The following is a 15,361-nucleotide window of genomic DNA, read 5'->3' on the forward strand; positions in this document are numbered from 1 at the left end:
ATGGGGCCCAGGGAAAGTGGGGGCCCAGTCTTAGTTGGGATTATCTCCTCTTCTACTGGAGGTGAAAACTTGGTCAGGACTCTACCCTCTAAAGCAGGCATCCTCAAACTGAGGCCCTCCAGCTGTTGTCAAACTACAACTCCCACAATGCCCTGCTGTAGGCCGATACCTGTAGGCTGTTCGGGCATGCTGGGAGTTGTAGTTTTGCAACAGCTGGAGGGCCGCAGTTTGAGGATGCCTGCTCTAAAGGAACAACTTTTAGCAAATGAAGCCGTAGAAAAATGGTCCAAGCGTTTAGGCAAAAACCCTTCTGTCCTGTGTGGGGGGGCCTGGTTTTATCCTTGCTATGGGGCCCTTACTTTTCTATGTACGCCACTGCTGTCGGCCAAGCATTCAGCCGTGTCTGGCCAGATATGGTCTGGTGCCGTAGTACGCCCTCTAGAAGTACTCAGGTTATTCACACCGCATTGTTCTAGTGATGATTGTTTGACAACGGCCATGGAGGAGAAACACATTGTTTGCAGATGGCAGCTAGTTATCTACATAAAGCCTCAATGGGCCCCACTACACAAAATGTTACTACGTCATGTAAAACAGCGCAATCTAGGTTTCACTATTCTAATAAAGCCAAATTATAACTGAGAAAATGACCCCCATCACCCATTTGTAATGCAGAGATGTAATTGTATGGGGAAACCCGTTTGCTGGCCTTAGGGCTCATACATACAAAGTTAGAAGAAAAAAGAAAAGAATCATGCCCGTGTTACTGATCTCTTTACAGCAGTGACAATGGCATCCTCGTAAAATCACCGACCAACGCAGTAAACTTGTCCTTAAATGACAATTTATCGAGGACACTTTAACATCTCAGATTAATGACTTCAAACCCTACAAGACGGCAGCACAATGGCATCGAGACCGGTTACTGATGTCCAATTAAAAGCCATTAGAAAAGGGTTAGGCCTCTTGCACAAGGCCGTTGTGGGTCCGTTCCGTGCATTGGGGACCGCAATTTGCGGTCCCCAATGCACGGGCAATGTCCGTGCGTTGGCGGGACGGATCGAGACCCATTCGACTTGAATGGCTCCGTGATCCGTCCCCACCGCAAAAAAAATAGAACAAGTTCTATTTTCTGGTGGTGCGGAGGCACAGACAGAAACACCACTGAAGCATGCCGTAGTGCTTCCGCGGGGTTCCGATCCGTGCTTCCGTTCCGCATCTCCGTGATTTTGGACCCATTCAAGTGAATGAGTCTGCATCCATGATGCGGAGTGCACACGGGCCAGTGTCCGTGTATTGCGGACCCACCGTATGCAGGCCGCAATACGGCCATGGGCACACAACGTTCATGTGCAAGAGGCTTTAATGGTAGAGGGAAGCCAACAATCCGGTTGCAAATCCGCTGCCCGATAGAGGGCAATCTATGTTTGTGCAGCACTGTTCAGGTTGGCCCGGACGTTATAAGGGTTTTCTGACATTTTAATACTGATGAGCTATCCTCTGGAAAGGTCATCAGTATCAGTTCGGTGGGGGACCCGATCAGCTGTTTGAGAAGTAACCGGCGCGCCGTGGCCTTCTTGCAGCTCGCCGAGCACAGTGCTGTACTTTGTATAGCACTCAGCCCCATTTACTTCTTTGTAACGTGACAGATGAACGTTTCGTCACTGGCCTAGGAAAAGCAACTGTGAGCGCCGCTGCCTTCTCAAACAGCTGATCAACAGGGGTCCCGGGTGTCAGACCCCCACCGATCATATACTGATGACCTATACTGAGGCTAAATCATCAGTATTAGGCCTCATGCACACGACCGTTGTTGCGGTCGGCATCCAAGCCGCATTTTTAACGGGTCGCATGCACTTCAATGGGGCCGCACTCCGTGTGCTGTCCGCATCCGTTGCTCCGTTCCGTGGCCCCACAAAAAAAATAAAGCATGTCCTATTCGTGTCCGTTTTGCAGACAAGAATAGGCATTTCTACAATGGGCCGCCCGTTCCGTTCCGCAAATTGCGGAAGGCACACGGGCGGCTTCTGTTTTTTGCGGATCCGCAGTTTGCGGACTGCAAAAAACGGAATGGCCGTGTGCACAAGGCCTTAAAATCTCAGAAAAAAACCTTTAAAGGGAACCTGTCACCTCCACTATGCTACCGTCACTGAGCGTTTCTAAATGTTCATTGTGTTACCCTTTTTAATTTCATTTGCAGACGAATTCTATAAGTATTATGCATTTTTGTACTTCCCGCTTTTTATGCAAATTAACTGAAAAGAGTCATATCTTGCTTGTGTGACCAGAGAAGAGTCATATTTTCAAGATCTGACTCATCTCAGGTTAATTTGCATATATATCAAATCATTTTTTTTACACAATAAAAGCACACAGAGCTATGGGGACTGGGTATTGCAGATATGCTCGCGGCCATCTAGCAACCCATGTCCAATGATGGCCAGTTTGCAGTGTTCGCCTGCGAACACATGCGAGCTGCCATCTTAACTCACAAGTCCGGCGAGGCACAGGTAGGCCCTTACTTGTGAGTTAAGATGGCAGCTCGCATGTGTTCGCGGGCGAACACTTCGAACTGGCCATCACTGCCCATGTCCTCAAGCTTTATACACAAAATCCAGGTGACAGGTTCCCTTTAGGCTTTCTATTTAAAAATGATGGTGTCCCTTTCTGCCAGTGTTTAAGGCTACATGCACATGACCGTATGTGTTTTGCGGTACGCAAATTGCGGATCCGCAAAAAAAAACTGAATGTATGGCATCTGGTTTTTTTTGCGGGTCCGTTTTTTTTGCGGATCCATTGTAATAATGCCTATCCTTGTCCGCAAACTAGAAAAAAATTGGACATGCACTATTTTTTTTTGCGGAGAAACGGAATGGACATACTGATGCGGATAGCACACGGAGTGCTGTCTAGTTTTTTGCGGACCCATTGAAATGAATGGGTCCGCATCCTATCCGAAAAAAAAAAAACGGAACGGACAAAATACGATCGTGTGCATGAGGCCTAAGGGACGCGTTATCAGCAGGCCAAAAGCGAGGTTTTGTCTATAGTGACGTGACTATAGGCTCATTGTGGTATGTACTGTATACAGGACAAAACTAAAATGTTAACAGTACATTTATTACAAAGTCTCAACACTCTGTGAAGTCAGTACTGCCGTGTGGACCCAAAATACGGCTAGGACAGGTCTTATCTTTTACGGTGTGGAGGCACGGATCAGAAGGCCACGGAAAGACACAGAAGCGCTTCTGTGGGCTTTTGGGTCCGTGCCTCCGCACCGCAAAAGATAGGACCTGTCCTATCTTTTGCCGTATTTTGCGGATCGTGGTAGCATTCAAGTCAATGGGTCCAGACCACAATATGGAGTTCACACGGCCGGTGCCCGTATTTTGGGGACCGCTATTTGCAGTCCGCAACATGGGCACAGTGACCATACAGTCGTGTGCCCTAATGCAGATGTGAATCAACCCTAATTTGCGGGAATGGAAATCCAGCGGACCCATTACAGTCTGCAGGGTCCATTGGGCACCATTGTTGTCTGTCACCTGCGCCCAGTGAAAATGTGTCACAGATCTGAACCCAGCCTTACTGGCTGAGTGATCTACACTACGCCTATTGATTGTAACGGTGTTGAAACATCTTTTATAGGGTAACATTAGGCGTGATATCACACTGACGTATCAGTGATGTAACATTGGTGCAATAATCGCGGTAGTTTATACACTATGAAGCCCCAACCGACTTCTGCAGGGATATAGGGGGTGTCACCACTGGATTAGCCCACTACCCCATTGAAGCTGTACTGGTGGCCCTATTAGATGTCAACCAGCTTTCCTAGGCAAATGAGATCTATGGGTACGACCACACAAAAAAGGCCTGAAATGCGCTGCCATTGCTGCTGTGACCAGAGAGTCTCCAGATTCATTCAGCCTTTGATTGCAAAGGTTGAGACTTACGAGTAAATCCTGAAGAACGAGTCGGTTTATGCTGCAGGTTTTCTCCGCAGCAAATAGATGAGATTTCGGAAGTCTCATCCACTTTGCTTGCGCTGTTAATTCTGACTTTCCACATGAACAACAGAGAATCCCCAACAATTTCTGCCACGTGTGGCCCTACCCTAAGCCCTCTTTCACACGTCTGTGGATGACATCCATGACAAGGCGGTCGGTGTTTGGTCCACGTGTCCATTTTCTTTGCCTTCAGTGTATCATCCATATTCCATGTGCACTGCCAGGCAGAAAAAGGGGATTCCCCAGCATGGTCAGTAAAAACCCACTGGCTTCCATGTTCTCTCAGTGGGTTTTCACTGACCCATACACTTCAGTGAGTGTTCGGTCTTCATCATGGACCAAAGAAGTGCATGTCTCCACTGTTTGAAAAACAAGGATGTGTGAATAAACTCTTGCACACGACCGTATGTATTTTGCGGTCCACAAAAAACGCATCCACTAAAAATACAGATGACGTCTGTGTGCATTCCGTATTTTGCAGAACGGAACAGCTGGCCCCTAATAGAACAGTACTATCCTTGTCCGTAAAGTTCTATTTTTTGTGTTGAATGGACATACGGAAATGAAATGCACATGGAGTAACTTTGTTTTTTGGCGGAACTATTGAAATGAACGGTACGCAAAAAAACAACAAGCGGACACGGAAAGAAAATACGTTCATGTGCATGAGGCCTAAAATCAATGGATATGTATGCTGTCCGTGAAGAACGCTGACAGCACATCCGTGATTTACTAATGGGTGGAAGAGGATTAAGCAGGGGCAGATTTGCTATAAACTCTAAAGAAAAATGTCCCACTGGGCCAATACCCGGGGGGGGGGGGGGGGCGCCTGAGCCGTCCTCACTGCCGCAGACTGGGAACATAATAATCCAATGCTTCAGGGAGCATCAGGTACCGGGCCGGCACATACAGGTGCCCTCCTGAATTCACTTGTATCACCTCTATGGTGACAGGGCAGTATTTTATGCAGGATTGTGGTATTTGGTTCTGCTAGGGCGGTATTTTGTGCTGCAAGGTATTGATGTCCCTGTCTACTTCTGTTGGCCCCGTCTTCTGTCGGTTTGGATATACCTACAACATGGGGCCACTTTTATAAAAATATGTGCTAAAAAAGTCCACAAATGGCAGATCCGTTTTTTCCAATGCATTTTTTCATTGTGATGAGAATTCGAATGTAATGTTTTCACACGTTTTTTCCGGATGCGGCGGGCAGTTCCGGCGACGGAATTGCCAGCCGGATTCAAACAACACTAGGGTGAAAGTACCCTTAGCCTACTTTCACATATGCGTTTTTTGCCTGATCCAGCAGGGATCAGTAAAAACGCTTCTGTTTTGCATAATACAACCGTCTGCATCCGTTATGAATGGATCCAGTTGTATTATCTTTAAGACAGCCAAGACGAATCCGTCATGAGCTCCATTGTATGTCAATAAGTGCCGAATCCGTTTTCTATTGTCTGAGAAAACGGATCCGACACCATTGACTTACATTGTGTGTCTTGCTCCGCATCCCATGCCGGACAGAAAAAACGCAGCTTGCAGTTTTCTGTCCGGTATGGGAACGCAACCAAATGGAATGGATTCTGGAGAATTCTGTTCCATTTTGTCCCCATTGACAATTAATGGGGACAAAACGTAAGCGTTTTTCTCTGGCGGATCTCCATACCTGAAAAGAAAAACGCAGATGTGAAAGTAGCCTTATTTGAAGTGAATTTAAAATGTGTGAATTGTAGGGCTTTCCCATTGACTTCAATGGGAATGAGGCTTCTAACAAGTGACCTATCACTTATTGAGGAGTATTTGAAATCTGTGGGGGTAAAAACACCCGCCCAGTAGGGCTTATTACCGGGTACTTTGCCATGTGAACACCACCTTCCATAGAAGGGCAGTTGGCAGTAGTGGTTGCCTCACAGACCCACGTACTGTGCCTCACACGGCGGACTGAGAGGCACAGAACTAATGGCTGGACCCGGAGCGCAGGCCATTGCCCCGGTCCGCACACCTCCACAGCCAGCGCCAGCAGACATTCCATGACAATGCAAATTACACCACGTGGCTTTCATTAGGAAGCGGGACTGCGGGTTAGCACACCGGCCGGGAGGCGGGGCGTCTCTCAAAACCGTCTGCTCATTGGCCCGGCCTCGCGAGTCGTCGCCTTGTGATTGGCCCGGCGGTGGCTATATATACAGCGGCTTGTGCCTGGAAGATTCAGTTGCTCGCTGGATTCTCGTGTGCTCATTTACTTAGGAGTATATTTGTAATCGCTGGTTTTAGACGCTTTACCGCAATACAATGAAGGAGAGAAGGAATCCTCAGCCCGCCGTGGTCAGGTGCAAGCTCGTGTTGGTAGGGGAAGTGCACTGTGGGAAGACGGCCATGCTCCAAGTGTTGGCCAAAGACTGTTACCCTGAGGTAAGTGACATTCTGGGGTCAGTAATGAAGCCCTTTAACCCCGGGGCCCAGGTCCCATGTAGCCCTGGGACATTGTTGAGATGCCAGTGCATTGGGCTGTGACTGCATTCTCTTCCCAGGATATAGCTCACATTGTGCTGCTCCTCACATGCCAGCACACCCCCTGGCATTGCACCACAGTCGGCTCTGGGGTATTTGTTGTGGGGGCACAGAAGACTTTAGAGCTGCCCATAGATGATGCCAGTATACCACCTTACCAACCATTAAGTATTAGCCCGCCAGATTATATATATCATTGTTCATGTTTTAGCCCAGCGTCTGATGGGTCTCTAACCATCATCCATTGGGGTGGCACAAGAAGTCCTGCAATGTCTACGGGATACTTGCCTTGTAATTAGAATTATGCCATCTGTGGGCAGCTTGGGGATAGTCTGAGGGGCTCTCTGAGACAAAGGATGCATGATGAAATATTGGGGTGTCTATCTAGAAAAGACTGGTCAATGTAGCGTCTTTTATTGTATCTAGTGACACATCTGGATGTTTATTGTAGACCACAAATCCTAATAATGGGTGGCATGATAAAGGTCAGTTGTCACCTTGAGAAGCTAATGTCATGTTGTGGTGGCATGAATGCTGTGTATGTTTTGGTATCCGCCAGCTTGTGACACTGTAGCAATGCATTGTCCTCCTTCTGCACAATGGGCACAATTTTTTTTCAGAATTGGGTGAAGCATTGGGCTTTAAGGATTTGCAGAGATCCCCTCCGAGTTCTGATGTCTGATTTTGTTTTGGTTTTCTTTCTCCTTTTTTTTGTCTTGCTTCTCTGGATTGTCTTATTGTGTGGTGCACTTGCCTTGCGTCTCAATATCTGTATGTTGCAGTGATGCCATTGAGACACGTGTGCTTGCGTTGGCTGCAGTGGTGTCAGTGAGCTCTATTGCCCGCAGTTCCATTGTGTTGCGTAGGTGTCGACTCCCTGTGCTTGTGTTGGCTACGACGATGTCTTATCATTGCTCTGTTGCACTGAAGTATCTGTTGGCTGCAGTGTTGTCAGTAAGCTATATATGTGTCTCTTGTTTCTAGACCTATGTACCCACAGTGTTTGAAAACTACACAGCTAGCTTGGAGACGGAGGAGAATCGTGTGGAGCTCAGTTTATGGGACACATCAGGTATGTATACTGCAAGGGGCAATGTGATTCTACCTAAGCCGCATACAGCCCCATAACAGTCTTCTTTTTTATTTATTAAGTTAAGAAAAAAACTTTTACCACCTTGCCTTATGTTCATGACATTGAGGGTATGTTTATATAACCATATACCATGGTGGTTTATACTTGACCCCACGGTACATTGGTCTGGAGGTAATTCTTCCTCTAATTCAGGGTTAGGTGACCATACATGTTCAGCAGACCACGATCTCTCCTGACTCCTCCATACATGCTCTGTTCAGATAGGTGAGAGGTGAAAGCCACTGCTAGACAAGTCTGGTGGCATCTCCTAGGAGAACAAAAGGATCTTGTGGAAAAATGTAATTCCCGTGATTTCATCATGTAGGGAGAACCCCATACAAATTTGATTGTTGGCCAATCCCACAGAAAATGGCAAATTTGGCCATTACACAAATATGTATGGGGGGCCTTAAGGAGTGTCCAATAAACTATGTAAACGATTAACTAATAACATGAAAATCATGACTTTTGGATTTAGTAAAACCTCTTTAAGATGCCTAACCAGCTTTTAAAAAGTTGACTTCTGGGGGGGGGGGGGTCTTCTGAGAGAAATTGGTGGTTGTGCGTAATATACAATGGGGCTGAAAATCCGTCACTGTGAATCTGGTCTAGACAAGGAATAGTCTTCTCCGAGGGAAAATGATCTTTGGAGAGGTTTCTCACTGAGATGACCGTTGACCTATTACTGCTACAGCAAATGTTCACTTGCTCAGATACACAGGAAGGAAGTGCTGTAACCGCCATCTTTGTTTAGATGGGCACTACTCTCCACCAGGTGTAAAGTCCTTTTATCTTGCTTTGACCAACCAGTCCATAAGCAAATGGCCATCACAACAGGTGTGACAACTGTCTGCTGTCATCAGATCCTGTGTTCTGTTAGGTCAGTAGGTTGTCAAGTAAAGTGTTCGTTACAATTATAGGCACAAAAGAAAAGATCACACCTAAGGCTGGGTTCACACCTTGTGGTCCTGCAGTAAACTGCCATTTAGCTGCTTAGTGGTGCAACCATTAACAATGGCGTTGCCTTTAGCTGCAGTCAGTCTGAAAACTGTACGATCTTCATGTCACCACGGCCACAACGTGTGAACTCTGCCTAAAGGAAAATCTTGGCTGCCCATGTTAAATGCTTGGCCTTGTGGCAAGATGCTACAATGCAGTTCTCAACAAAGTCAAAAGCTGTTCTTCAAAAAATGTTACAATTGAAAAGCCACCAGCTTCTTAGAAGGGGCGTGTTGAGGTTCAGGCATTGTACCAAATCATTGAAGTAGTCTGGTTCTGCTTCTAGGAGTGAGGCCCAGACATGTTCCTGCATATGTGCTGTTCATGTGCAAACCTTCCAATATTTCTAGAGAGGGAGTGGGCAAATCCTTAACAATTGTAGGTGGGAATGAATTGTAGGGTTTTTAACATTCCTTTTCAATTGTATTAACAGAAAAGACTGTAATCAGAGGTTTATGGTGCTTCCTGCTGGGTGCTGTTTAGCTGGTCTTTCAGGCCTGAAACTGCCCTGAGGACAAACCTGAATGAGAGCCGCTGGTGGCCAACGCCCTTTGGTCACTTCCATGCTTAAGAGCCATGTTGTAACTGTTAATGAGGAGAAATTGTCAGTTGCTCCCAAAACACAGATCTATCTGCCCCCACCCCCCAGGCACACTTCCTGTTCGGCAGCTTTGTAGTCACCGGGAAGTTATTGGTCCCATTAGCAATGCTTTAGTTTTACAATACACATTGCCGGAAAGCAATGTAATTACAAATTCCAGAAAGTTTGTGCAAACAGTGTTCTACTTCAGTCTGTATGGAGGTAGGGATGTGTGTTCCTGAAACTGATCAGTTTTTTGTTACATGTTTGCAGCCAAGGCACACCAAACTGCTGCCCCTTACCATTCAGTGCCACCCTTTCCTATGGGAACAGTAAAGAACATTACTGCTAGCTCAGTAGGAGGGTCCAAGGAGCACTGTCATGTTCTGTGCCCTTTTTTTTTTCATAACTTACTCCATTTCTTCCTAATATGACCCAATTTGTACTTTGTATGCACTCGCATTCAGTCTCTGTACTTCTTTGTCCCCCTGCTAAAGGGAGTATTGCTATTTTTTTTATTTGTTCCCCATCTCCCCCCCCCCCCTTCCCTCTAGCTTATTCCTAGTTTTATCCATTCCCCTGTTACTCCATAAATGTAACTTTTTTTTTTTTTTTTTTTTTTTTTATAATATGAAAACTAGCCTCAAGGGGGGGTGGTCCTGCTCCATTCTCCCACCTGTCACCTCCCTCCAAGTCTTGATTGACAGGGCCAGGCAGCGCCGCTCGCATCCTCCTGCCGGCCCTGAGTGCATGTTAAATCCTGTGCCTGTGCCGTTCAGTATTCGGCGCAGGCATAGTGAAGGAAGGGTGCTCACTGGCATCTGATGTCCTTACTGTCCCTGCGCTGCATACTGAACGGCACATGCGCTCAGTGACGGCAGGAGGAGGCAAACTCTGCCTGGCCCTGTCAATCAAGGAAGGTGGGAGAACGGAGCCTCTAGGAGCAGGAGCATCTGCCCCGCTGCTCCTAGAGGCTGATTAGCATATTATGAAAGTTACATTCATGGAGTAACTGGGGCATAGATAAAACTAGGAACAGGCTAGTTGGGTTCAGCTGACACTAGCACATTACTAATGTCAGCCAGTTTAATTTCGGTATTTCTGGTGACCGAAAACCTTTAACAACTGTGACAGAAGGGGGGCAGGTCACTGTTGTGCGACTGGCTGCATTGGTCAGTATCTCCCACCCACTGTCAACAGGAGCGATGGCGACTGAACCCAGTGGTGAGGACCAAGTAAATATGATCGCCACTCTGGGATGTCTGTTAAAGTTTTGGCTTAATTTTTAGTTTAAAGGGGTTATCCAACTGTTTACCGTGGGGACGTCACTTTCCTGTTACCACATAGGTGATTTAGGCACAGGATGGTATAATACAGATGCATGTATATTATGGTCTCTGTATCTTGCTAATCTTCTGGAAAATCATTCAGGGTTGTAAATCTGATGAACCAGAGACCGGGAGGCTGACCTTTTTCAGGGACACATGTGGCATTTAGGCTACCGCCACATGTTCATTTTATTTTTTGCCGCAGTTTGTAAAGCCAAATCCTAGTGTGAATTTAAAAGTGGAGAAGTAGTATTTGCCGTTAATACTTTCACTCCTGTTAGGATCCACATCAGATTTTGGCTTCAAAAACTGTATCAAAAAGCCTGGATGTGCGGTAGCACCCTTGGGTTGCAACACTTAGTGACATCATCTGTCAGCCCTTGTATAATAAGGCGTCCTGTGCATTTACTGTAACCTTTTCCCAGTGTCTTGCTCTTCTAAGCGTTTCCTCTATCACAGGTCCTTATGCCATTGATTTTTGGGTTGCCTCTCCAGAGGTGCAGTGCCGGTGATTTGCTGTTTGCTATGCAGCCGGTCTAGTCAGTGCTGCAGATCAGGAATCTTCTTAGCCGGTGTGTGGCTCAGAATTGTACATTCAGCTACGCAGTTTCCTAAGAGCCCCAGGGGAAGGGATGCAGCAGGCACCAGCCAGTCCTTGAGCAGCACACCAGCTATGCCAGGTCACCAGCCAGGACATGGGGTTGCTGCAACAAATTGGGCAGTTGAATGTCTTATCACCCAGTTATATTTATGGTATTAGGGGGAACTTTTAGTTTTTATTAGAACTTGTATGGTATATTTGACAATTGTCATGTGTCCATCCTGTGCATTTGGAACAGTTGCCTTGTGCTGTTGGATTTGCAGTGTAATTTGGAAGTGCTTGGCGCTAATTCTGCTGCATCCTGCCACATTCTCACACTACGGGTGGAGTGCATTACTGAACAGCAGCACCTATACTAGTTATGTCCTTGTTCAATATACAAATATGTAGGATGTCTTGATAGTCTGCAGCCTCCTGTCCCCTAACAGGATTGGTCTGGGCTTGTTGCTATGGAAACTGTTCTCCTTGTCAGGGAGGGGGTATTTGCTATTCTAGGCACGAAGCTGCTGAGCTGAAACCTGAAAGGGAGGGTGAAATGGGGAAAGCTTATGGCTTGCAGCTCTCTTGCCCTATGTGTGCCTGAGGGGTGCTGTCTGGGTGTCATACCCACAAATAAACTCTATTACTTTATTTCTTTTTTCCTTTTAAAAGATGCCTGCTGTCCCTGGCCTCTCGGCACAGAGGAGGCACTTGTATTGGATCAGTCATGATTGCTCCTTCTTTGAGGAAGTCATTAAACTGAGATGGTGTCCCAAACATCTTCTAGCACAGAGGCTGGTACTTAGAAGGGTCTAGCAGATAATGGCCTCCTCAGGGAAGGCTTGTTCAGTCTAAGGAGCCAGCTGGTCCCTGAAGTTCTCCAGCTTGCTGTGCTCTTGTAACCACAGTCTGGATAAAAAAATATAAACCTTTCAATAAATCGGATAATGGCTGGTCAACGTGTTTTCCGAAGCAGTGACTTGAGAGCTACATGCGGCTCTTGTGCTCAAATGTTCAGGATTGGCAGAGGATTTAGTGTTGATCAGTCCAAAAACTGCCACGTGAAATGGTGTTTAACCCAAATTCTCTGGTGTATTTTGCCTGAAAAGCTGAATTAGCCCTATTGAATGGCGTAATGGGGGCATAGATAAAATGGAGATGGTCCTTATGGAGATCTGCTGCACATCCATGGCAGATATCTGTATGTCAGCCTCTGATTTCTACCGCAGGCCTAATACAGGGATCGGCAACCTTCAGCACTCCAGCTGCTGTGAAACTACAACTCCCAGCATGCAAACATGCTCAGCTGTTCTCATAACTCCTATAGAAGTAAGTGGAGCATTCTGGAAGTTGTAGTTTCAGAACAACTGTTGGGTCACCTACTGAAGGAGCCACTTTTAGGAGTGGTGAATGACTGTAGAACTGCTCCTTGGAAGTAAAATCCTCAAATGACAAACCCATACATGGGAATGGGAGTATAAACTGGTGCATAACTTGCATATCTTTCCAGTAGACAGGAGTTGTGTGTGTGTGTGTGTGTCTTACAAGCATGGCTATAAAAAGACCCTTAACCAAATAACCCAAAAGTAGTTGCCTCCTGGGAGCTATAGTGTCTATTGTGTGATAAATAACCCATTAAACATGGAGTTGACAGTGGTGCACCTAGAGAATAAATGATGCAGCTTCTCCTTACATTGATTTTTGAGAAGGAGAATAGAAGTTGACTGTAGTTTCTGGGAACCTTCTGCATTCAGTGGGAATAGCGGCAAGAATGTTGCTCTGACCTTCACACCTCATGACCATTTATCTCTTCTCCGACAGGTTCCCCATATTATGATAATGTCCGTCCACTCTGCTACAGTGACTCCGATGCCGTACTGCTCTGCTTTGATGTAAGCCGACCAGAAAGTCTTGATAGTGCATTAAAGAAGGTGCGTATCTTCTCCAGCCTAGATTAGTTTAGTTGGGCAACCTTCTATACTGGTGGAAATTAAGCCATGGATGATACACTTGTATTGACTTACTGTTGCCTTCTCACTTTCAGTGGAAGACAGAAATTGTGGACTACTGCCCCAACACAAGAGTACTACTGATAGGCTGCAAAACAGACCTGAGAACTGACTTTAGCACCATTATGGAGCTGTCCAACCAGAAACAGACTCCAGTGTCCTATGAACAGGTTTGTATGCATGACCTAATTAATTATCCAGAACAAAATGCTGACGTGTGACCAGTTTGTTGTGTAATGACATATAACACTGTTCCTTTTTGTATATGGCAATGATGTACGGACTTTACTTGGTTTTTTGCCAAGATGACAACACATCCTTTTTGTTAGAAATCTAAATTAAAGAGCTTTTGTGGTGTTGTGGCCAGATTCCCATGTGGTGACAATATTTCTTTGTTCGTGGTAACATGACGCTTCATTGACCATGTGCACTCGAGCTGGAATTATGAAATTGGCACAACATTCATGTCATTTGTATACCGCTAATACAAACTGTATGACCAGGAACTGTCCACAATTTATAATTCTTCATTTTCTTTAATTCCAGGGTTGTGCTGCAGCCAAGCAAATAGGAGCTCAGAGCTATCTAGAGTGTTCAGCCTTCACATCAGAAAAAAGTGTGCACAGCATATTTCGTTCTGCATCTTCACTGTGTCTGTCTAAACCCACACCACCCAACCGTAGAAGCCCTGTCCGGAGTTTATCGAAGAGACTGTTAAATCTGCCAAGCCGTTCTGAATTAATTTCTTCAACCTTCAAGAAAGAGAAGGCCAAGAGCTGTTGCCTGATGTAGGGCTGCATGACAGGCATGAAACATGGACTCTTGTATTAGACTTTGGACATTCCCCAGCATTCTTTATCATCACTGGCAAAGAATGCCAGGCCCGGGGGTGAAGATCCTGAGAGCAGTAACCTCACCCCCAGGGATTGAGCTGGCACAGAGGCTTGGAGATGAAGGGCTGAGAAAATTTGCACAAAGACTGATTGCACATGAGAGGTGGAGTTGGAGCCTGAATGGTGTGGTGGAGATATCTGGAAACCACTCAAATAAAAAAGCTGCTTTCAATAGAATTATCCCTTCCCATACCTTGGCCAACTCCCTGGACTTGCCAGAAAATTATCATTACAGTGTTAACCCTGTGGTACTTGTGCCTGTACATTATTGTATAGGTAGCAGCTGTTGGTGAAACTGCTGGTATAAAGTAGTTTTCTTCCCTGCGCTGTGAGGACTGTATAAATTAATTTTTTTTATTTTAATCAACTGTAAATCTGTGTGCTTGATCTGTGACTAAGTTTATTTATTGAAAATATATGGGAGCAACAAATCTGGACACGTTCATTTCAGAACATCTTGGCGTGGCATAAATAAACCCTTTTTTATGGAAATATTGCAGCGATCTCGTATTTGCAAGATTACATTATTACCCACATAATTACAGCCCAGCTGTGAATGCGCAATTTTCTTTTTTTTTTTTGGCAAAACTGTACCACAGACTACATCTGTCAAAGGGGTTTTCCTACAATAGGGGTCCCGTGTAGCCTAGGAGGCAGTACATAAACACTCCTGCTCCATCAAAAGGTATAGAATTGGTAGATAGCAGAGTACTGTGTTCAGCTATTGGTAGTTCCACAGACTTGGAGGGGTATTCCCAGCTCAGTCAATCGCAAGAATCGGGCCCCCGTTAATTTCTGTGGGGGTTCCAGAGATGGCAGAGTACAGTGCTCTATCCCCAGAATGGCCATAGAAAAGAATGGTGCAGCTGAGTGCTTCCCCCAGCCAGAAGCTCCTTTCATTTTGGGGTATTCACAGTACAGAGGCGATAACTTAATGTAGGTGGAATACCCTTTTTAAGGCTGCCGTCCCATTATGTTGGGAGAGAAGGATCTGGATGATGTGAATATTTTCACACAATCCTTTTGTACTCCAGGGAGATAATCTGATGCCAGACACTTTTCTCCTCATTGAATACACTTCCACTTTGGGACAAATGTGGATGTCTATGGGGAGTTGGAAGAGTCCTATCAGCTGAACTGAATGTTTATGGCTGCCTTAAGAATGGACCAGTAGTGCAGATGTGTGATAACCTGCTGAATTAGTAAAGTACTAAAAGGGTCCAAACTGATGAAAGGCACGGCCAGAAATGACCTATAATGTGCCACAATACCACCGCAACAGAGCCAAATATAAAAAAAGTACTGTCAGCAGCACAAAA

The 15,361-nt window shown here is 45.8% G+C and overlaps 1 protein-coding gene across 1 annotated transcript; it reads left to right on the forward strand.

Annotated features, from left to right (window-relative positions):
• Positions 1–6,234: 6,234 nt before the first annotated feature.
• RND1 (Rho family GTPase 1) lies at positions 6,235–14,534 on the forward strand. Its single transcript, XM_044287343.1, has 5 exons — positions 6,235–6,422; positions 7,506–7,593; positions 12,962–13,071; positions 13,185–13,319; positions 13,696–14,534. The coding sequence occupies exons 1-5, from the start codon at positions 6,303–6,305 to the stop codon at positions 13,939–13,941; spliced, it is 699 nt and encodes a 232-aa protein (XP_044143278.1). The 5' UTR covers positions 6,235–6,302; the 3' UTR covers positions 13,942–14,534.
• Positions 14,535–15,361: the final 827 nt, after the last annotated feature.

The sequence above is a fragment of the Bufo gargarizans genome, chromosome 3, assembly GCF_014858855.1.
Source record: "Bufo gargarizans isolate SCDJY-AF-19 chromosome 3, ASM1485885v1, whole genome shotgun sequence".
Lineage (NCBI taxonomy): Eukaryota > Metazoa > Chordata > Amphibia > Anura > Bufonidae > Bufo > Bufo gargarizans.

Bases quoted from the DNA above. Each gene is read 5' to 3' on its own strand.
- RND1 (XM_044287343.1), top strand. From the start codon at position 6,303: ATGAAGGAGAGAAGGAATCCTCAGCCCGCCGTGGTCAGGTGCAAGCTC. The intron at 7,594-12,961 runs GTATGTATACTG...CTTCTCCGACAG, and splicing joins CAGTTTATGGGACACATCAG to GTTCCCCATATTATGATAAT. The intron at 13,072-13,184 runs GTGCGTATCTTC...TCTCACTTTCAG, and splicing joins TTGATAGTGCATTAAAGAAG to TGGAAGACAGAAATTGTGGA.